Genomic DNA, 23960 nt, shown 5'->3' with positions numbered 1-23960 from the left:
GAAGTCAGCATGTGATCTGGAAGACCAAGAAACATCTCTGAAAGAACTACTCAGAAGCTGATCATGAAGAAAGAGCAAAGTACCTTGAACAACATACCTTGAAATCACTCAGAACCATCCGTCCATTTCCTGAAACCGCTTATCCCGTTCAGGGTCGCGGGGGGGCTGACGCCTATCCCAGAGGCTACGGGTGCAAGGCAGGGAACAACTCAGGTTGGGGCACCAACCCATCACAGGGATCACCCAGAACCATTTAAAGGAAGAATGATTAAGGATTAAGGATTTGAAATGCCTTCTAAGTCCCCAGAATTGAATATTATTGAAAATTTGTGGGTGAATCAAATGTGCAGTAAATGCAAGATGACCTAAGAGTATTTCTAAATTTTAAGCATTCTGCAAGGAATAGAAAAAAATCCTAAAACAGGGAAAGATTCTTAGTAGGGTACAGGGAAAGTCTGTAGGCTCAGATTTCTGCCAAAGAGGGTGTTACAAAGTACTGACTGAAAGATTGCCCAAACGATTACATGTGCCACAGCTGTACATTAAGCTGAAATGTGTCATGTTTAAGTTTCAGTACAGATGTTGTGTTTACATTGTCCCAAACTTGCATACAGCTATATGAAATAGCCATTACACTTTAATTGAAATATTTATAAAGTTCAGTAATGTAAGTGGTAAACAATACATTTGGTATATATGTCACAAGCATATGAATATTTTTTTGCAAAGTTTTCATATTATGCTTTCCATTCCTTTCTAAAGCTTCATTTCACTCCTACTCACTGGATGTGAGTTGTTTAGAAAGTTCTAAATGTAATATAAGTACAACGATATTCATCTTCTCTTACTCTATCCCTGGTAAAATTGGGAAAAAAAAAAAGTTGAAAAATTAAAGAATGACAGGGAGACAGATACTGAAATGATGAGTTTTATTAGAGAGAGCAAATTCATCAGTATTGCATTTGGAAAAAAAATGAACAGGTACTGAAACTACACAATGTCACCCATAACTAAATTAGACAAGGTTTGGTTATTTACTCTCTGATAACTGAAGTAGAGAGAAACATCCCAAATATTGGAGTAAAAGAAACAGGTATTCTGTAACATCAACAGTGGCATCTTGCTTTTTTTTGCTTGCGTTAAAAGGCGCATTTATTTTGTAAAGCTGTCGTTCTTTGTAAAGAGTTCACTCTCCTCCTGCCACGAGCCGCTGCAAATACCGAGACTTCCATCTTCCTGGATGCTGCGGGCCTGCAAAGCTGAGCAAACGCGTCTGCGGTTCTCCTGGTCCACGAGGCTCACAAAGTATGAACTACGAAGACTCTCTTCTGTTCCCAGGGGTTCTGCTCATCTGGTCACCTAGGACAGCTGCCAGTACGGTAGTTCGGGACACAGGCATCTTAAACCAAAAGCTATTAGATTGCCAAGAGCCCAAGATTTTTTGTTGTAGTACTCCAGTAAAATATCCAGCTGCATAAATGGGTAAAACCATAAGTTTCACTGTGCAAAAGCATCAGTCAAGCACAAATAACAATAATAATAGAACTCGTAATTAAATTTGAGTAAATCAGTCTCTACAGTGCAGACCTCCTTATCATTGTTCACAGACTCAAGCAGATGACGATAAACTGATCACCAAAAAAAAATAGTTATAGAAAATTGAGGACCAGAAAAGACTGGAACTGAGTGCCACAGGTGTTTGACATCAAGCATGGGCTTAGCAAAGCATCCCCATCGCAGGAACAGCCTTCCTCTGTAATGCTTAAAGACTCATCTCCTGATTGTCAACGGTCTTGGCCATGTGCCTTTGAAGGTTGTTCTCCCCCCCCCCCCCCCCCCCCCCCCCATTTTCTAAGCAACAGCGTGAGTGATGGTGAGTCTTCAGTGAGCAGATTCAGCATGCAAAAGCCATCTGCATTGCAGCACACAATGGTGGATGCCACACACTTCAGTCTAGTGGACACTGAGGTCCAACCAACCAGCCTAAAGGCGGCCGGTTCAGTGGGTGAAATTACGCTGGATGACGTCTGCAGTCATTGGCAAAATGGGCCAACGCTCGATGGCATGAAAAATTTATCGTTGAACTGGCTTGCAGTGGACGGTGGAGCGCTTTGCAGCACAAACAAACACCGAGCCGACAGCACCGCGTGACGGAGATCACATCCATTCTCAGACAGCAAAATATACACACATACAATGTGATAACACACGTCAGCATCACTGCCTGAAAAGCCCAGTGAGACGGACTCTGAATTCCCCATCCAGGAATAACAACAAGATCATTAAAAGCGATTTGGTATTGCTGTGTCCTGAGGGGTTTCCCATAACAACAATGAGCCAATGAAGCATCGCGTTACGTTTGCTCTTCCCCTTCCCCTGTGACTGACAAAGGGCTTCAGCCTGGTACCAGGCACATTTACTTAAGTATGTCCGCTTTTACAAAAATTACACATCTTTCACCTGTTCTTTCCAACACTCAAAACCTTCACTCTATGACGGGTATGTTAGTGCCGTTCTCTGCAAAAACACAGTGGTCTCATTTTGGTGAAAACAACATTTTTATACATTTAAACCCTGTTTAAAACCTCACAACTCTGAAGACATTATAGAAAGGGAACAATGCAGGTAAAAAAAAAACGTCACTACCCCAGTTCAGCGCCAACATTCACATATCATTCTCAAATTCTAGTGCAACATCATCGACTTTTCAATCATCAGACTGAAGTTTTCATAAAAGACACCGTAGCAAATAAAAAAAAAAAAACTTTTTAGTTCGCTACTGCCTACTGTTAATTAAAAGTTTAGAAAGAACAAGCAACACAATGCAGAAAAGGCACACAAATAAATCTGCAGGCTTAAAAGGCCCGAAAAAGAAAGGCAATCTCCAGAATGAACTATGAGTGACCTTGTTTGGGGATGGTTACTCCACGACTGCTTTAGTGTCCATCGCTCCTTGATGTAAGTGCAAATAAAATTTGGTCTGTCTTTTTTGTCAATGCCCTCCCCCATCCCTCAACATTATGATATAAGACTTAAGAAAGGAGACATGCGCGTTAGCACAACCACGAAACGGCATTGAAATGATACATTAAACCAAAATTCAGTTCTCTCTTTGTTGATGAAAGCAATTTGATCCAACAAACCACTAATATGTCTGTTTTAACCCCCAGAGATCTAGCTCCTACGTTGACCTATGAGTTTGCCCATCTGAAAAATACATAATTAACTTCTGTGGCTTTTGTTTCATTGGGTTGGCGTTAAATCAAAGTCTTGAAAGTGCATTCTTTTTGCACTGCTGAAGAAGATGTTTTAAGAACACAGACAGTGCTGCAAAATGTTCTTTGTGGAAAAACAAGCAGGACTTTCTTGTAAATAGAAGTGTCATTTCATCTTATACGAGTTTAGGCCTAAAACACGTCTTTTGGATTTTGTTTAAAAAGGGCGGAATGGCAGCAATTGGATACTGTGGAGAACAGATCTTTCCACAAGTAGATTCAAAATCCAAAAAATATAAGGCACTTTCTCACTCAGCCTTGCACTTTCTCAAAACCATGCTACAGTAAAAAAAAAAGAACACAACTGCAATACCACCTGGCTCATCACAATATGAAAACTCGAGTCACCGTTAAAGGGGAGTGCGGCCTCCCGTTCCGGACAACAGGTAACTAACTACACAGTACACAGAACCTGCCCCGACAGAGCCTCCCCTTTAAAATAACACTGCGTGCAGATTACCTTCCACATCTGGGCTGGAGCGGACTGCAGGATTGGTATGCAAAACAGAAAGTGCAAAATATTAAACTATCTGGGTAAAAATACAGCAGGGCTGATATTGCCACTCGCTGAAGGTTCGGGACATCGAGGGCCGGTGCTTTTTAACAACGGAAGACACTTGGCAGCCATTTCAAGGCTGCTACACAGACCCGATAACTGCAAATGGCTTCATTTAGAAGGGAGGGAGAGGTCCATTCTTCCATCCTTTCCAAATCACCACTGTTCCCATAACCACTCAGAAACCAGAACTCTTAATGAGTATGGCTCTTCTGATTGTTCTCAGGCTGACAAACCACAACCTCAGACTGCAAACACCTCTCTAAAAAAAAATCACAAAGATTCCTGTAAACAGTTTCTGATGCTTTTAGTGCAATTAAAACCCTGCCACTCCATTTCACAGAAACAGGACTCTCTATAGTTCCCAATCAGAAAAAATCCGGAAATATATTTTAAATAGTATAAAACAGGCGCTTAGTCTGTTATGGCACACATTTACCAAAACTTTAAATAACGTACGTGCTTTTCAAATTCGGAACAAGGTGATGTAATATAATTTTCTTATGTTTCTACGTATTTTCGGACGTTATGAAATGTCTCATCGATTTAGAAATATCTGGGTCTTTGTTGTGGGCTTCCCAAACAAGTAACGTTACGCTTAAAATAACAACCATTCCTTCTCCTACTATTTCAAGATCTTTTTATACATCATCGTGGGGCACAAAATAAAAAAAGGCGACACATGTACGAATGCAGCGCACCTCCTTATTACTGATGCCCCATCCAAAGAAATATATATAACCATCCCAAGAAGCCGGGTTAAGGGGAAAGTAGGCAAAACATCGCCGGTGCTCCTGTCCCAAAGAGTCGTCTTATTGATCCCCATCAAACATCACGTCATCTTCGAGTGCAAATGCGAAAAGCTAGCAGAAGTTACATTGCGGCTGTCTCTTTCCCATTTAATACAATAACAAAAGTTGGCATAGATTCTTGAGCCTCCAGCGTGGATGCGGTCGGCGAGACTCCAACCAACCAGCGCTGCACCCCAGTGACACAGTAACAATACTCCCCGTGTCCCCCATGTCCTTAATTTACCCCCGCCGGATCCAAGGTTTTTGGGGAAAAAAAACATCTGTTCTATAACTCTTAATGATACGTCTTCAGGCAGCAGAAGCGCTTTAGTTGTTTCTGTTTTTTGCTTATGCCGTAGCGGCTTGGTTGCTTTACTTCTCTATTCGTTGGGCATGCAAGCGGTTCGTGCGTGCGCCGGGGCACCGCGATGGCACGCGCCCTTCTCCGTGGGCTACCTGCGGGGGGCGCCGTCCCGCGTGCAGGCCGTGCATCTGAAGGCATCGGGAGGAGCGTCCGTGCAGGTGTGCGCTCGCCGCCGGGGAAACACAGGCAATGCGTTACCCTGTCAGCCCTAGGAAGCCCGATTCTCTCCGGGAGTTTCAATCGCACGGTTTCACTTTACTTTTTAGCAATTGCACATTGCTGTTAAAAATAACCAAGAAATTTCGATTCGCTCTTTTTCCCCTTTAGTTTGGGTTGTTTAGATGTGTAAGATATCTCGTGGAATATTCCGCCTATCAGCTCATATTTTAACATTCAATCGGCTTTCTAGTATTAATCGCACAAAAAATAGACCCCATTTTTTCCTCATCGCTATAGAAAAATATAGCCTCTTTATGTTGAACATTGACTTTAAATTCCCAGGTCACCGATGTGTTTCATTTTCCTTCGTAGAAAAAAAAACCAACTTGATATTCCACGAGCTCTCGTAAATTAGTACTTATTCCATGTAAAGGTTTCCTGGTTTTAAATTTGGGACGGTTAAAAGTACCAATCAGGCAGCGCCAGTCATGTATACGTTACTGAAACTGACAGGTGCGCTTTTTCTTAACGATGAGATAATGAGCTTCCCTTTATCAGTAGTGCTGAGTCAATGCATGCCCTGTCTAGCAATGCCTATGTCTGCCCTGCGAAACTGTGTTGTGTCGGTGTGTGTGTGTGTGTGTGTGTATGTTCTTGTTTATGAAGCTCTGAGGGAGGTAGGGGGGGGGGGTGGGGTGATGTGTCACTGGCCATTTATCCGCAGCACCCCCTCCTCGAACTCCTCTACTTGCTGTCCCTTGGGCGTGGGAGGCTTGCCACCTCCCGCCAACTCATTCCTGGGACCGAAAGGTGCTGCCGCCGTCGTCTCTGAATTCTGCAAAAGGGGTTCCTCCTCCTCTTCCTCCTCCACCGCCTCCTCCGCCTCCTCCTCCCCGACCTGGGGCCCGCCCAGTTCAGGCTCCGCCCCCGGGGTGGCGGCAGCCTCTGCGCCCGGGCTGCCTGCCCCCAGCTGCAGGTGAGTTCTGAGCGCTTCCTTGCGGTCAGCGTAGAGCTCACGCTCGAAGGCCAGGCCCGATAGTGGCTTGAAGTCGGACTCGTAGGGCAGAGGCAGGCCCACCTGAGCACTGCCCAGCGCCAGCCCCAGGCCCACGGCAGCGGCCCCCACCCGATACACCTCCATCCCGTCGGGCAGCATGGACTTGATCTTGGGAAGCCAGCGCTTTCTGACGCGCCGCGCGTTGGTGCACATGTCCGCCGCAATCACATTCATCTCACTCTCTTTGAAGTTGGGGGCGAAGTTCTGACAGTACACTGTATGGGGGGGGAGAGGAGGCAATTGAGAGGTGATGGTTACTCGCCATGGTGATCACACCCTGTGATCTGACTAGATTTTTTTGTCTTTGTGGTTTCCTTCAGCTGACTCTCACATCAGCAGAGACGGAAAGGCAGCGGGCGGACCTTAGAAATGAAACTCACGTTTGACGGCATTAAGCACGCGGCTGTCCAGAGGCTTCCTACTGGGGTCACTAGTGGACGAGCGGATACCTGTCCCACAGCTATTAGCCAGTGTGTTCCTAGAGTCGGCCACCAGAGGGCAGCGAACACATCGACACACTGTTAGTGTTATACAATACAGTGCTTTTCCACATGCATAAAATGCAATTTAAGGGTGCTGTTCTCATCCGCACAAATAGCGATTTTTAACCCACTTTAAGGCCAATTTTAGACCAAAAGCATTACCAGTCCAAAATAATCACACAGAGGTTGCCTAAATCTATGTAGGCCTGGCCACACTGAGCGGCGGGGTTGTCTCAATACTGCAGTACCCCCAACGCCATTTACCTGTCAAAGAAGGTAGCCAGCAGGCGGCGAAGCAGCACCTTGTGCTTGATGCCCGCACACAGGTGGCAGTTCATCAGCTGCCCTCGGGTCATGAAGACTCCTGTACCTGCAGGGAGAAACACCAGGGAGCACTGACCTCTGGGCACCACATCAAGCACCACATCACCGGCTCGTGCTGCTGCCTCAATCAGAATGTAGTCAAAACCTGACTCATGGGAGTTTTACTTACACAAAAATGTTGAGGGCACAATGAAAAATGATTGCTTCAGAAAGATAACCAATCAAATTGTAGAGGAGGTGGGTTCAAGCAACGAGAGGAGGCGGGACCAAGACATCTAATTGTTGGTCCAGCCTCCTCTGGTTGCTCGGACCCACCTCCTCTACAATCTGATTGGTTATGTCTCTGAACCAATTTTTTTTTTCTGCCCTCAGAACATTTTTTGTGTAAATAAACTCCCATCAAACAAAAACTGATTTCTCTATGTTGGGCCAACCTGTAGATGAAGACTAAATTAAATGCGGCCTAGCCTATGTGCCTGTGATTGGAAGGTCGCCGGTTCGAGTCTGGTTTCAGTAGAATAGTCATATGCCCATGGGCCCATGAGTAAGGCACTTAACCCCCAGCTCCATGGGCACCACTGTGGGTAGCTGCCCTTTGCTGCCAAGCTGGCTCTCACCCAGACATGTGTCTGTGGGTCATGGAAAGCAAGCTGGGGTAGGCAAGAAGAGAATTTCCCCACAGGAATCAATAAAGCGTCATTATTATTATTATTATAATAAATAAACTCCATCCATCTATCCATCCACAAATCCATCCATCCATCCATCATCCATACATCTACCCAACCATCATTCATCCATACACCCATCTACCCACCTGTCATCCATCCATCCATCTACCCATCCATCCATCCATCCATAAATCATCATCAGTGCGCTCATAGTGGAAAGGCCTGCAGTGCCTGACCGTGCTCCAATCCACTCAGTCCGTGGAAGCCAGGCCACATGGTTTTTTGCTCTATAATCCACCATAAGATGTTCACAGAAACTTATAACATCAGCAGCTGCAGTGAAAAGATGTGTAACGTTTACAGCCGCAAATCCGCCCTCCCTGCCCCCTGATAACCACATCTGGCTGTCACTGTGTTGCCACATCTCCGTGAAGTGTGTCAGACAGCTGTTTTCCGGAACAGTGGGGAGTCGAACTTGGCATGCTGTGCCACACGGCAGCCGTCCCCCTGCCCTCCCCCCCGCACTCACCTGCCACCAGCTCCAGCTTCTCCCCCGGGTCGCCCTCGGTGTACAGCTTGGGGTGGCAGCGGTATCCGATCTGGCTGACGAGGCTCGCGGGGAGCGCCACCTGGTCCCGGCGAATCAGCACGCAGGAGCGGCTCTCCAGGGACACCGCCATGCCGGCCACATCCGACTTCTCCTGGACTGGGGGGGAGGATTAAGGAAGATGTGAGTCTGGGTCAGTCAACAAAAGTAAAAAAAAAAAAAACAGGAAAGCTGACAGAGCACAGAAAAAAATACAGGAAAACACAGGAGGGCCAGGAACAGAAGAGACAAACTAAAGACTGCGGCTGACAAACCCACAGGGACGTGAGAGATGTGAGAATGATGTGAGAATGCAGACCCTAACATGCAGACCTCAGCCTTCAGAAATGCCGGCCAGATTTTTCTTTTAAGTGGTTTCTGGTAAGTGACTGAAAGACAAACTGAAGCAATGGGGGGGGGGGGGGGGGGTGAGTTTCCAGAAAAATTCAGATCCCAAAGACGGAGCAGTGCCACGTCCTCTGTACATGGGTCCTGTTTTCCTCCAGTGGCACCTTGGCCACTAACAGACGATGGTTTTATTTCCTGCCTCTAACTAGCGGAGGAATTGGCTCTGCGGGGTGTCGCCCTGAGACACACATCCCGCTCCAGCCCGCTTTTTGCCATCCCTCACACGGCTTTTCAGGCCGTCATTCTGTAGCTCCTGTCCCCAGACCAGGTGTTTTTGTCTGAACTGAGGATGTTTCGTGTTGCACCTGTATCTGTGTACTCTGCCCAGCTTCCTCCCTTAGCCCAAAAACATGAGGTTAAGTTTCTGAATTGGTTGTACGGTGTATGTGATGTATGTAGTGTGTGTGCCCTTTGATGGACAGGCATCCCGTCTGTGGTACTTGCACTGGAAAAATGGTTATGGAAGATGGATGGATCGATGCAATAATAAATTGATGAATGGATGGATGTTTGGATGAATGGATTGATGAATGGTAGGATTGGTGGATGGATGGACTGATAAATGGATGGATGGCTGGAGAAATGGTTGGATGAATGGACTGATGAATCGATGGATGGGTGGATGAATGTTGAATGGACTGAAAAATGGATTGATGAATGGCTGGATGAATGGATGGATGGATGAATGGATGATGAATGGTTGGATGGTAGATGCATGATGTCAGGTCGCCCGGTGATATTTACTGCTATAAGGGTTCGCTGTTCGCCCGTAGATCTGCCCGTAACCCTCCTCGGTCATGCCATCGTATGGCTCTTCCTCGAACTCCTCGTCCTCGTTCTGGTAGGAGGTGGGGCTGTCAGTGGCGGGCAGGCTGGAGGCCCCTGGACTGCAGCGCTCGCCCCCAGTCAGGGGGTAGGGCTGCGCCCCTGGAAATATGGCAGCGGCGGCCCCGCCCCCTGCAACTCCCGCAGAACTGTAGAAGATGGAGGGGCCCCGCGTGAGCCGTGCCCCTTTGCCGCCACCCAGCCCCTGATGCCCGAGCGTGGTTTCGCTCCCTTCCAGCTTGATGCGGCGGGCAGCCGTGGTGGCGGGAGACCATGCCGTCGGGGGCCCCAGCGCGCCGGTGGGCGTGGTGTTGTTGCTGGGACTCTGCGGCTCGGAACCTTGGTCCTCGGCGGCGGCTGTCTGCGAGTCACAGTGCGGCGAGTTCGCCTTGAACACCAGGTCCATACCCTTCTCCACGATGTGCTGGATCTGGAGGTAGCCCGCCGTGTACATGATCACCAGCTGCTCGCTGGCCGCCATGGTCAGCTTGCCCGTGTAGCAGAAGGAGAGCAGCTGCTGGAAGCAGGCGGGCGCCACCGACGACGGCAGCTCGAACTGCGCCTTGGAGCTGCCGCTGAACAGGTCGCGGAAGTAGAGGCTGCTAGCGGCCAGCACCGCGCGGTGCGCCTTGAAGGCGTGTCCTTTCACCACGATGGACACGTCGCAGTGCTGGCCCTGCAGCCGCTGCTCATTTAAGCAGCCCAGCACCGTGCTGCCGAAGTTGGGGATCTCCACATGCAGCAGCTGGGACATGGTGGTGACTTTGGGGCTTCACAGGAGACACGGCCAGCTCAAGGACCAACCGCTGCAGAGGGAAGGGGCGGGGCAGGGGCGGGGCATGAGAAGGACAGGAGCCAATGAGGTTAGGCTGCAAAATTTATGCAAATCCTTTCTTTTAGATGACCGTTCTCTAGGCACAGCATCGAGAATCATTAGTCAGGAATTCATTAAAGTTCTGAAAGAAATGCACCACAATCAGTTACCTTATTTCCTCTTTATATAAGGGAAATCCCGTAAAAACAACCAGAATTCATGACGGCACGCGCCCGACAAGCCCGGGAACGTGACTAGAGTCAGGAGCGCCCGGGACAGTTAGGCGACCGGCCACTAAAGGGGGCCCGAAAAAAAAGTCACGTGTTACATGCGGCAGCTACCAATTCCCCACCCCCCCCCCCCCCCACAACTGCAGAAAACTGAGTCCCGGTGAAGGTACCAACCACTGTACCAAGCACAAACACATTTGCATATTTTCCTGCCCTAAACGAGAGTGTCGTTATCACTCGCAATCGCAAATTTCTCCATTGAGCAAGTCTGCAGAGGGTTTCCAGGAATCCAGACTCTGATATCTCCATCACCCCGCCCCCCCCCCATCCTGTGCACAACCTCTGCCCCAGCCCCTCCTCCCTCCCCCCACCCTTCCCTACCCACCAGGGGATCTGACCTGTACCGTACTGGTCCTCGGAGTGGCCGAAAGTAGCGGCGCATCCTGAACGCCACTGGAGTTAAAGAAACAGCCGCCCGGATCACCTTCCCTCTTTCTCCCTCTCTCCCACCCCCCTCCTCCCACACTACCACCCACCCCAGCCCACCCCCCCCACCATAGGCAAAATTCAACAAGTGCTGCAGCTGGTGAGGGAGAGAGAGAGAGAGGGAGAAGGAGAGAAGGCTGCGTGTCATAGATGAAAGAAGGGGGGGAGGCTTGGAGCCCAATCACTGCTGCATCTATATGTCGCAGGACGAGGGAGGGAGGGAGGGAGCGAGTGAACGAAGGATGGGCAGAAAAAAAACAGCTGCGGTTACAGACACACAGCTGAGAAGGGGGGGGGGATGTGTGTAAGCGAGGGGGGGGGAGGGAAGTCAGTTAAGGACAAAGTGCAAAGCGACTTCCTCACAGGGGCACAGGTAGTGAGAGTACAAGACGAACCGCAAGAGAGAGGGGGCAGTAAGGGGTAGGAGAGGTCTGGGGATGGATGGGGAGGGGGGGGGGGCAAGGACCCCGCAAGCTCGCCGTGCTGAGTGTCTGACAGTGAGCTCTCAGGAAGAGGTTAAAGGTCAGCGGTTCCGTCAACAGACTGCCTCTGCACCGCTGTGTGTGTCTGTTCCTCACAGCCCAGCCACTGGCTGCATCCCCTCCCAAATTGGGCCGGCTGTAATTAATGAGACTGACACCTGGCCCTCCTTTTCCTCTCCTTCCAGGCTTTGCATACAAATGTATGCCCCCCCCCTCCCCCCCCCCCCCCCCCGCCCGGCCTTTAATTGTCCACTAGTATGGTACCGGAAATGTGCAGCTCTCTCCGAGTGGCACGGAAAGCCGGTGTCCGCGGAGTAACTGAGGCACGTCGGACGTCCTGATCGTCTCCAGGACGCCTGCTCTGCCGTAGCCCCCGCAGAGGGGGCCTAAACAAAGGTAAGCAGGTGTGTCGATAGATAGATTTCCATTTAATCGCGTTAGGGAGAAGAGCTCCGCTCCGAGTGTCGGGTATCCGGTGAGCTATGCCCGGCATTCCCAGATTAACGCCTCGAGGCTCACCGGAACTCCGCTCCGTCTGGAACCCTCGGCCAACTCGGATCGCCGGAATAAGCCTAGAGCACTGAGAATCGGCGCCACCCCCACTTCAGACCACTTTCCTCAGCTTTCTGTCTTGCTGCCAAATGATGCACGACGCTGCATTGCAGCAGTCCTGCTGGGGGGGGGGTTGGGGGGGTGCACGGCTGTGCCAGGCAGAAGTCTGGAACACGCGGTTAGACAGCGCCCCGCGCTAAATATACACTCTGAAAATCTCAGATAAGCAAATATGTATTAATATGTACACAGACACACATATATACACACATGTAGTATTTATATACACATATAATAATAATGTTGTTTACTTCATGCACAAGGGCATTTCCTGCAAATAGGAGCCGGAACCTGGACCCATTACGTGGAAAGAGAGTCTCTCTGAGACCAGGAAGCTGGATGGTAAGCAGTCCGTAGGTCATCTCTGTTTGTCGTCGCCCTTCAGTCCTGGTGAATTTTCCAATTTAGAAAGTAAAATAATAAAATAAAATAAAAAATTGTCCAAAGCCTCATCAGACATCGCAATAAATGCACTGTCAGGCGCCACTTTCAAACGTCTGGAAATCTTGCATGCGACGCAATGTGTTTGTTACATAAACACTGAGCAAATGTCCTTTATAAATATTCAGATCCTGCAGCTGCACTCATGTCTGAGAGGACAGACAACACATTCCGTCCACGTTGAGGCGGCAGGCTCGCCTGGCAACAGGCCTGCCAATCAGAGCCCAGCGTCTGCCACTTTGCAACGGCTGACGGTGCACCTCTGAGGCTGTGGCGCAGAGCGGTGCCCCGCGCATGGGCTGTGCCTCACGGGGCCGAGTCACAGATGTGACTTCCCCACCCACCCGCCATGACTCGCAACACTGCACGTTCGGCAGGAACAGGACTGTACCTAATTAAAGAAAAACGTCTCAAAGAAAACTTCATTTTAGTAGCTTAGGGGGGAGGGGAGGATTTGCTTGAGTAGATCAGGTTAAGGTCCTTCAAGGACACTACGGCTCAGCATCTCCTGGGCCGTGAACCAGCAGCCTTCTGTGCCCTTAACCATCATGTGAGGTATCGTCCATCTAGCCAGCTCTTTTTAAGAAGTTTCCAGATTGTACTCAGAGCAGTCCTGATGTCCACAACCTGCCCGGTACGGCCCAGTGCGTATAGAAGGTTTTAGATGTTTGTTACAAAGAGGAATGAGGATGGATCTGAATGAAAGAGCCAAGCTGCTCTCATGGTTAGACTGCACACTTTCCCTGCACCGGCAAGGGAGTGACCCTCTTCTCGCTCAAATATGTGCTAAGTCTGCTGTACTCCCTACTCCTCTGTGCTTCAGGCCTCAGCCAATCAGCTTCCAGTATGGAAATCAGGAATTTATCCCACTGCAGTACACATTATCTCCTGGGACACTATGACAATATTTGAAAATGCGTTCTTTTCCTGGCAACAAAAAAAAGGCTTCGAAAATACACACATCCACTTATATACATCCTCATGTAATATAATTTTTCACACACGGATATTTTATACCGCATGGAACAGTGGCACACAAAAATGGGCAGATTTTGTGCAGGTTTTGGGGAAAAGTGCTTTTGCATTAATATTTTAACACCACAGACCTCCCCCCCAGCCAGTGCACTAATACCCAGCTCTGAAGTGAGCAAAGATCTGGCGAAGGTTAGAGAAGGTCGTCGTCCAAGGCACGACCGCAAACCAAAAAGCCACAACGGCACTCGAAGATGGGAGATTTGTTTCACGCCCCCTCTCCCCAGAGACTGGGCCGCTGGGTGAAATTGCCCCCCCCCCCCCCCCCCCAAAAAAAAAAAAATACCAGCCCAAGGTGAGCAGCATCCTGATCGGCCGGAAGAGCCCGACGCCGTTGTCTGGCTGTCGCTCAGGACTTGATATTTTTGCCCTTGTCGGCAGGACGGGCATCTCCAGACGGGGAAGTAAAAAAAAAATGATGATAGGATGGCTGGTGAGCTACAGCTGAAGGAGCGAGCATGGGGGGGTGCGCTTGCATCGCCCCTGCTAGCTGTTGCTCCCCCCGGTATTCTGCTTGGGTAACATTGCACGCCCCCCCCTCCCAGTTTTTATTTTATATATATATATATATATATAAAAAAAAAGATTAAAGTAGCCCGAGGAGAAATGGGCAGGGGGTGGAAATCTGCCCAGATATGAGACAACACCCTCTGAGCAAACACCCCCCCCCCCCAATCCTGAAATATTTTCACTTGCGGAGACGGAGTCAGGAGAGGCAGCGAAATGCTCGACGCCAAAAGCACGTTGTCAGTCGATCCCGGGCCTACGGAGGGCTAGATAAATAGCATTTGAGGGGGGGGGGGTCAGAGAGAAACAGAAGGCTTGGGGCCCCTCCCAACACCGTCCCCCCACCTGGAAACAAGCTGATGGGTTGGGGTAAGTTTATGGTGAAAACTAACGAGGAGTAAACAAACAAAAAAAAAGACAGATGAATGATCGGAAAGCAGGACGCCAGCGTGTTCAGTGTGGAAAGCGAGGCTTAAATGGGGCGTTTATACGCAGCCAAGACGGAGAGCTGGGCCGCCGCCACGCCGAGCCGTCCAATGGCGCTTTGGTTTCTGGATCCCGGCAGCTTGTATTAAATTACTCTATGTTCATTTCACAGGCTGCTTTTCTTAGACCGGTTTCCCAAGAACGTTTTTCTGACCTCGGCGCGTCTTTTTTTGTTCTTTCAAAGCCGCTTTCGCCGCTGCCCGGAACGCAGGTCAGCCGAGCGCCGAATCCGCAGCGTGGGCACGTTTCGGGAAACGTAGCACCAAGAACGGGACGGGACAGGCATGAGATCCGACGCCCCCCCCCCCCCCCCGCACACTACGCCATGCCTCACCCCGCTGCACCTATCCGGCCTGTCCCAGTCCAGCAGCGACTGGGAAGACAGTTTCTGGCTCACCCTGCCCCAGCAGTGGGTCTGGCTGGGGGGGGGTGGGGGGGTGGATCTTTATAGAGGGGGGGCTGCAGCGACTCAATCCCGGTAAAACAGAGACAGCTGCAGTGTTCTGCTTCCAAGCCAGAACCGCCCAAAACTTCAATGAGTCAGCAGTTCAGAGGGAGAGAGAGAGACAGACAGACAGAGAGAGAGAGAGAGAGGAAGAGAGAGAAAGGCAGCCAGACACGTATGGAGAGACAAACCCTGCACGACTGAGAAATGACCCCCCTGTGCGGCAGCTAAATGCAGAGGCGCAGACCTCCTTCTATTAAAAAAATTGACACATACAGCATTCAGTGGTTTCCACAAACCTCCGCGGCCGTGCGCCCAAACTCCGCCTCTCCTCAAACCAAAGCAATCCTTCGAAATGAACCCTGCGCAGCGACAGGCTCGGCCTTACCTCCCCCATGGTCTGGAAGCTATAACTAAATCTCAGAAAGTTACACTGTAAAATAAACAAATAAGGGCGAAGGAGGCGGGATCTCACAGACTGGCGGGCCTCACCGACCAATGACGCGGCACCTCAAGGGGCGGGGGATTGAAGACAGGGAGAAACCCGAGAAGGGGACGGGGCAGCCGGTGACATGATGGGCTTCATTACACTGGCATGGCCGGCGTGATCCGGACCTGCGGTCCACCGGGGCGACATATACGGCCCGCCATGGATTCCAGGCTTTTTCTAACGTCCTCAGCGCCACACCACGAGCAGCTGTCACCCAACAGCCCAACGTGCTGAGTGACGGTGGTGGGGGGGGGGGGGGGACCCACCGACTCCAAGGTAACGGGGAAAGTGAAGGTGCTATCTGGCAAACTAAGCTCTAGAGTCACTGAAAATCCCCCAAAAATTTTACATCAATCAAAGCCTTTTATCCCCCCCCCCCCCCCCCCCCGAAACACTGTCACGAAGCTTAGCACAGGTCAAGTGGGAAAACCCCGCACTCGTCAATGTGGAAAATGATTCCTCAGCACCTTGAAAGTGATCGAGAGTGACTCTTGGAAAATATGATGATTTCGGTGAAAAGATAAACGACACGTTCATGCATCGGGGCCCAAAGAGTCTGAGTACATAAACACGCCCCCCCCCCCCCCCCAGTCTTACAGAAGGCATTGAGCAGGTAATGTGAAGGAGCCGCTCACAAAGCCAGTTAAGCGTTTCATTCGTTTATCAGCATCAGAAAGTGGTTCTGGGGGTCTTCCCCTGCATAAAGCCCGGGTTAAGGTGCAAGCCTGGCCCAGCGTAGGCGGCATACATCTGGAAGTCCCCCCGCAACATCATAAACAGACCCGGGAAGGCAGCTTAGCAAAGCCTGTCCATCAGCTAACGGCTGTCCTTCCCGTCCATGCTGTGGAAATTAGGGCACAGTGCAGGTAGTCCTGGGATGGACGTGTCAGAGGAGGAATGCAAGCAGCTGTAGGTTACTGTACATCATATGTTCCGACACAACAAAAAGGACAAAAATATCACCTCCCCAAATAAGAAATTAAGACTTATACCTATCAATAAAGGCAGTAAGTAGATTTTAGCAGTCTGGCTTGGGCAGTGGCTAGAGACTTACAGAGCAGATGTTCACCACTTCTCTTTCTTGTTTTTTTTTTCTTGTTTTCTTGTTTTTTTTTTTTTTGCATCTTCCTTTCTTTTCGCGCGTGCGTGCCTATCTCTGCTTCTGTGCATGGCCTCGATAAACCGGTGATTACCCACTGATTGCAGCTCACAGCTGCCGATTACGCAGAATCCGATTCAAAGCTACCCTTTGGCCTCCAAGACAAAATTTTGCAAAAAGTGGATGCAGTTTTTTCAGATTATTTAAGTATTCTGCTAAAAAAAATTCAGAGTGTGTGATATTGCCCATAAATATGAGTTCTGAGATTGACATTTTGATTTTAACATCTTAGAATTTATTCAAGAATTGTTTTTGTCTTTTCTTTATGCAATTTGACGTCATATCCATGTAATTCACCCAGTTATATAATACCCACATTTAACTGCACACTAACATCCTGACGTCTACTGTTATAACCTAAAGCAAATAAAGATCATCTGAAAATTAAGTGTGTGTTGTTGTTCTGGGGTTCGGAGACACCCCCAGGGTTGGGGGGGTGCACAGCCCATTTCTGCCCTGTGTGCATGTGGGTTTGCAGTCCAAAGACAGGCAGCTAGACTAACTAACCGGCCAGATAAACATAATGCCAACTAACCCATTAACAATTCAGCTCGAAAGATATTGCAATTTCACAAAGGTGACCGATATTGAAATTGCCGCATTCTTTGTTCCGCATTTACGTCATGCTCATTTGTTTGTTACGCCCTGACTCCGGTGGAACAGGTTAAAATATCAAGTAAGAACCGTGGGACATTCCTCAAGCGCTCCACCAATTAGGCATCCCTTCTGTAAACTGAATACCAAACAACAGCCATTGTCTCTGCATCTGCAGGTATGCAACCCAATATGCGAGATTAAGTGCTACGGTACATAAGCCAGAAGGTGCAATTCCACAGATACCACAACGGTCCACCTGAAAAGCCTGTGAGCTGCATTAGCTGCCGACGGTGACCAGGATGTGACAGAACAAAGAGGGCGGAGCTCAATCACCCCAAGTAACCTTAGCTAACCAACGCCGAATCTCCTCCTTCTGTCCTATGCTCAAAAGGCGTTGAGTATCTCCTTCTCCAATACAGCTTATGCTCATACCTGGGCATTCATCAGGAACTCAGCCTAGCTGCACTTGCGCCAGGTCGCCACCTCGACAGCTGGAGGTTTCTAATGTGCTATTTGCCTCATGTGCATCTGCTAAATAAAGTGCCTCCGCTTCAGAGAGCCCCACCTACTCCTCCAGCAGGTGCCAGCATTCCTGATTGGTGAAACATAACAACAAAAGAATAATAATAACAATAATAATTATTATAATACCTTTGCAGGAATGCTGTCAGAGAGCTTGACACCCTACCTCTAGGCCACATGGGCAGGTGTGGGGAAGATCAGCCAAAACCCAACAACTTTTTGAACCTTGAAAGGGTGAAAAAAAAAATCAGAGAAATAAGCAGATACTTCAAAAAAGTAAAGTACAATGCATATTTACAGGAATCCTCATATGATGTGTAATTGCTAAACAACAAAGATGTAAAAAAAACTCTTCCAAAGATATTTCAAAGTTTCCGGGACATCATTCTCAGGTCAGTCGATTTTTAGAACTTCCAACGGTTTTGTCTACTGTTGCACGTTTGTTTTATAGGGTGATACATTTTCACTAAACAGAAAACATATATACCGCCAAGATCAAACGTTACCGTTTAAACCCTTTCGCTGCATCCTTCCTCCATTGCAGTTGAAAGTACACACGCACGCATGCATGCAGAAAGACCCACATTCTGTTGCATTCACACCATGTGACCAATCCAGGCATTAAGCCAGCGAAAGCAAATGTCGTTTACCAGAAACTTCATGCACGGGGGGTGGGGTGTGTGTGTGGGGGGGATATATCAAATAGGAAAAAGTTGTCTTTAGTTTTTAGATGGTGTTTATTTCTGTTCGGAAAACAAAGCGGAAGCATCCTTGCACAACTAACACCTTACCCTAAGTCACTACTTGACAGATCTGCCTAAGGCAGATGAATCTGCTGCTTCAGGCATCAGGTTTTGGACCACGTCGCCGGAAAGGAGGATGTTCTTGAAGAACCTTTGAGCAGCTCCCATGCACACGCATGCGCAGGCACGCAGGCGTATGCGCTGAGAGAGAGAGACCCCCCCCCCCATAAACCGCTCAGACCTCTCGTGGGCGCCCTCACGGATAGCCATGCGTGCGTGTGGAGGAGATACAGGAGAAAAAAAACACCTCCTGTTTACACAGCCACTCAACATCACTGCGGCTGCTTTGCGGTCCCTTCCAAAGGCAAATCTCGCTCACACACACTGCTGTGTGACATTGTAATTTGCGAGGAGTATAATGATTCAATTAGGTCTCATGTCAGCAGGCATGCTGTCTGTTGGATGGAGCACACAAAGACACGTCTGAACATCCCCTATGACAGGAACTGTGTCAGAACTGTGCTGGTCCCCTTGATCATATCACCGATTCAATCTACCCACAGAGAATATGAGGATGATGCACAAGGAAATTATGCATGCCTGGTCTGTATCACACATTGCACATCACACACTTTGAAATCCCCTGGCCCCTGGTGCTCAGGCTGTCATGGGAGGAGAGCAACGGCTGGGGTTTGCAAGGCAGCCATAGACAAAACAAACAAACAAACAACAAAATAAACATATAGCCAGACAAAAAACCCAAACAAAAATATATTGTCGGCAAGACATAAAAAACAAACATACAGAAGACAAAAGTGACAGAAACAAACACCCAACAAACAGACAAAAAAACAAACAATTTGCAGAGGCAAGGAAGCCAGCTACAAACTACAAACAAACACCGTGCAAAATGAATAAAGTGAGCAGTATGCTGTAGTTCTCGTGATCATATCAGCCACCTGTGGTTCACACAGCACAATCTTGTGGTATGTAACGGGGATATTAGGTGATAGGGCTCCTCACAACATGCGGATGGGTGGCACAGAAGGCACAAGGCGAAGATAAAAGGCTCGAGGAGAGACTCTATTGTTCCTGGACAGGCTGCAGCCTGGCAAACATGACACACCAAGTGAGCACGGCAGTGCCACGACAGCACCGGGGAGGCCCACAGAATTTCCACGAATAGGCCCTCCTTTCTGTGAACTTTACGATGGCCGAATGCCAAATTTATAACGGGGGGTAGCTCACTGTGAGGGAAAGTGAAACGCTACCGCACGTACTCTTGAGCAATAACATTAAAAAAAAGAAAAGAAATCGAACTAAACAAACAAAAAAGAAAAGTAGGCTCATTGTGCGAGCATAGCAACCGGGACTTCTAACAGGCTGGAACTTGCCGTTCCTTGCAAAGTGGATTTCAGCAGAACTTTCTTGCAGAGACCTGGCTGGATTTCATGCCTTGCTCCCTCAGTATGAGACCGGGGCCAAACCTTACAGCAAACAGAGGTCCCACAGTGCTCAAGGACACCCGCTGTGCCCCACTGGGTCAAGCCCAGTGTGCTAACTTGCCCCAATCTTGTACCCAGGCTGTCTGCAATCTGCTGCACGCTGATGCGGTGGTGGTGGTGGGGGGGCTATGCTACCCCATTGATCAAACCCTCACGCTTTCAAAGAGAAGGAGAAACAGTAGAAGGAGGTTTGATGCCACCCCCATTTTTTTTGGCAGGGCGGGCACTCACCAAAACCTCAAGCACCCAGCACAAAAGAGTGAGGGAGAGAGGGAGGGAGGCAGGGAGGGAGAGAGAGGGACACACTGTAGATAGAGAGAGAAAGGAAATGAAGAAATGGTCACAAGGCACATGCGAGCTGTGCAGGAATTGGTACATTGTGTTTAGTCACATGCTGAGGGCTTCATGAAAAGCAGGCAGGAATACATTAGTCAGCTTGGGTCATGGAGCAGAGCTGGGGAGCTCGAATCTGTGCAAAGTCCCCCCCCCCCCCCCCCCCCGCCGCTAGTCGTATTGAGTCTCTGCAGCCAGGTATTCTACTCTGACGGTCCTCTGTGAGTCAACAAAAAGCCCAGCGTCTGGCTTTTTCAGACTGGGGGGGGAGGGGGGGGGCATCTCAGCAGGTATTTCAACTCCCTGCTCCACTGCAGACCCAAAGGACCAGCCCCCCCCCCCCCCCCCAAAGAAAATAATTGTGGTTCTGAGCTTCACTATTCAGTCTGAGTGCACCCGGACCAAACTGAATTTTGAAGACTGAAAAAATAATGTCTAAAACCTTCCACAGCTGGGTCAACGTTCTGGAGCCGGTCAGATCTCCAGCAGCGTATAAAGGATAAAAATCCAAGCCTCTGTCAGTCAGCGCTCGGCGACATGCCCTCTTAGCTTCTCCTATGCTGTGTCTGACACACCGATCCACGGGCCGCATGGGTTGGGCAGGGATGTCGGACCAGCCGCCCAACCGACGTTCCACGCTTAGGTCCCCTCCCTCCTCGCCGAAGACCTGCAGGTCCGTATCTGTCTAGGACGGCAGACAAAGGCCGGCGGGGGGGAAAGTGCTCGGCGACAAGAGGGAGGGAATTACAGCACGAGCCTCAGTCGAAAGCGATCCATAGATAATAAAATTCACGGAGCAGACGGACTAATAACACAAGTGAAATGCTGGCGGGCAGCGTGTGCTGCTGTTTCCCCGAGAAGCCTGCGGGGACATTAATCAAAACCATTTGAGATAATTGAGCGAAGAGCCTGCTAATATGTTCAAGGAAACAGCGTATATAAAACTCTAATGTAAACACCTAATGGATTTAGGCAGAATCGCTTCCTGTCACACTTCATTTCGCTCAAAGGTGCTGTTACTCTTGGCTCATCGTTTCCATGTTCCTCTCACATATTCCTGGGCCCTTTTTATAACACAGAGCCCTTACAGCACACAGTACCAGTCTCCCGGCTGCACTTTACACTGGATTTAGACCAGCAGAGAGCTACATCCACCAAAGTCATTATAGCCAAGGCAGAAATTTATGGCTCTGAGCACACAGAGTATGACAAGGACCAGGCGCTCATCCCCCCCCCCCAAGAGGCACCAAAAAGGAACCTTTCCATTACAGGAACCAGTGGAGCACAGCATACACAAAGCTGTATACTAGCAGGGAGGTAAACAGCATAATTTTATACTAAAGTAAGTAAGTAAAAAAAAAGAAAAAAAAAGGCAAGTCTATAAAGCATTCAGAGGCTGGAGTGAATTCACTTAGTGACAAGAACCTTTTTTTCAAGGAAATTTGTAAAAAGCAACGTGGGTAAACAGATAAACTGATTAATACATTTTTTTTAACTAAAGCTTCTTAGAAAAGTGAAGGATAGTTAAAACAAGACCGGGACTGCACCTTACTTTCTGCGAAATCTAAGCTTTTTCAGTTTTACGTTTTGATTATCTCTTAGGCCTCATTTTCTACCTTCAACAGGAATAGAAAGCACTTCCAAAATTCATTATTTATACTTTTTAATTATCCCATTTCCCATTTGCCATTGCTGTGATATTTTCCACCAATTGAGTCCACTCGCGTTACTCATTTTGTCATGATAATCGCACTTGACAGATTGCAGAAAAGAGTGATGCTGTTGTTCCGCTACCCCTCCAGAATGTGCCCGTCCATCATTTTTAAACCTAGACAGCTAATTAACTGAAAATGCAAGAAAATTCTTATCTGTGTGGGATTTTACCAGAAACAAAATTATCTTCGTATATTAATAATTTTAAAATTATTTGCATATCGGCCAAGCCAGTTTCTAAACCAAATTAGCGGAAGTATTCCACATTAATTGAAATCACTCTCAAGTAAAAGCGCGTACATTTAAAAAGCTCATATATAAGCAAACATTTATGAAGAAAAAGTCGCCAGTAGCAAAAAAAAAAAGATTTAACAAACATGTAAGACCTTTAATGCTTCATAAAAATATTAGCGCATTACTCTTAACTGTCCGGTGATTGCGATTAATTGTGCAGATATGCGCATGCATGCATGCATTCAGCGTAACTTTAATCTTTATCCTTCATAGGGAGACTTTTTTTCTTACAAGGTGGACGTTTTTGCTTTATTTTAACTGTAAAATTAATTTTCCTGTCATTTCAGTTTTGGAAACATCTAAGCAGTCCAAACCTAGCAAACTGGGACGCAAAAGACCACGTAGGCGTGTCACGCAGCTACCCCAACATAACGGAAAGCAGGGTCAGTTTAATCACACATCCGGCCACTTACTTATAGAAATAACCTTTTAAAATCCGTCTGAATAAAACGAACTAATCTTATAATCATTTACCTTTACATGAGTGTCAATTTCTATATCGGTGACATTAAGCAGATCACAGTCACGTCACACGTGGCTACATAAGTATCGTAATGAAACTTAGAAAAATGCATGCATCCATTTGTGGTTATATTATTACTGTTCTTATAATGTTGCCGACGTTATTATAGTCATGTCACCGCGTCAAGCTTTAATAACGTGACCTAACCATGTAAAATATCTAAAGTCCACGTCTGAACATGTGCCACGCAATTTAAATACATTTCCCTTACTTTTATATGACCTTCAAATAGGCAAACGAGGCGTTATTATCCAACAACAAAGATGGGCAGAACCTGCATTCCTTAACCAACGCATTTCAATTGTCCCAAATAAAGTCCCTTTATCAAATCAATGTCATTGTGAGGGAGACACGTAACAATCCGTAGAGTCAAAATAAAATACAAATGAAATAAGCGGAACGAGGGTGAAACCTTATGGCATTATATATGCGATCGCGAAAACATTTCATCTCTATATAACATTAAAGATGAATGCAATAACTAACGTACTTTGTTTAGATATTTAAAAACAATGCAAAACGTATGCGTCATGGCCTCTGGTAATATAAATATTTAGCGCAAATAAAGTGGGGAAAATACCCGTTGTATTTATCATCCATAAAATCTGCTCCACCGGGACGATGCGGTGTTTCTCCGGATGCAAAGTTCGCAGGGTCCGCGTCCGACCAGGCCCCTGTCTCACCTCGCTCGCCGGCCCGACCGATCTCCGCCGTCTCTCTCTCTTTCTCTCTCTCTTCTCTCTCTCTCTCTGTCTCTCTTTCCCTATCCAGGAAGTGATTGCAGCTCACAAGGACGGCGACCGAGCTGCGCTCCCCCCTGACATCATTCACCATTTACTTCGGCTTTTTTTAAAGACACAGACTGATCCTTCGGACTTGGGGAGCCGCAGCCTGCCGATCGCTCCGATAGATCCCCGCACGAAACATTTATTTTCGATAATTTTAGGAGGCACGTAACACTAATAAAATCCACGTCTAATTAAAACTCGAATCTCCCAAACTCTTACAAATAAACACGTTACGATGCAGCCTTAAAATGACCATTTCA

The 23960-nt window shown here is 48.1% G+C and overlaps 1 protein-coding gene across 7 annotated transcripts; it reads right to left on the bottom strand.

The window, feature by feature from the left end:
- Positions 1–914: 914 nt before the first annotated feature.
- Positions 915–23673, bottom strand: LOC111847456 (nucleus accumbens-associated protein 2-like). Of its 7 annotated transcripts, XM_023818640.2 has the most exons (8): positions 23493–23672; positions 17968–18026; positions 17712–17871; positions 9418–10304; positions 8209–8385; positions 6949–7054; positions 6583–6680; positions 915–6417 (listed from the first exon to the last, which is right to left on the bottom strand). In XM_023818640.2, the coding sequence occupies exons 4-8, from the start codon at positions 10250–10252 to the stop codon at positions 5849–5851; spliced, it is 1785 nt and encodes a 594-aa protein (XP_023674408.2). In that variant the 5' UTR covers positions 10253–10304; positions 17712–17871; positions 17968–18026; positions 23493–23672; the 3' UTR covers positions 915–5848. The 7 variants fall into 7 exon arrangements, with proteins under 7 accessions (XP_023674408.2, XP_023674407.2, XP_023674409.2 ...); XM_023818639.2 differs by lacking the exon at positions 17712–17871 and having other exon boundaries at positions 17931–18026; XM_023818641.2 differs by lacking the exon at positions 17712–17871.
- Positions 23674–23960: the final 287 nt, after the last annotated feature.

The sequence above is a fragment of the Paramormyrops kingsleyae genome, chromosome 7 (assembly GCF_048594095.1).
Source record: "Paramormyrops kingsleyae isolate MSU_618 chromosome 7, PKINGS_0.4, whole genome shotgun sequence".
NCBI classification, from domain to species: Eukaryota; Metazoa; Chordata; class Actinopteri; order Osteoglossiformes; family Mormyridae; genus Paramormyrops; species Paramormyrops kingsleyae.
Note: the sequence above shows the minus strand (reverse complement) of the source record. Positions and strands in the feature narration are given on the sequence as shown.

Coding starts and splice junctions, on each gene's coding strand:
- LOC111847456 (XM_023818642.2), bottom strand. CDS start 10,252: ATGTCCCAGCTGCTGCATGTGGAGATCCCCAACTTCGGCAGCACGGTG. Junction 7,055..8,208: donor GAAGCTGGAGCTGGTGGCAG/GTGAGTGCGGGG, acceptor TTCTCCCTGCAG/GTACAGGAGTCTTCATGACC. Junction 6,681..6,948: donor CTGGCTACCTTCTTTGACAG/GTAAATGGCGTT, acceptor GGCCGACTCTAG/GAACACACTGGCTAATAGCT.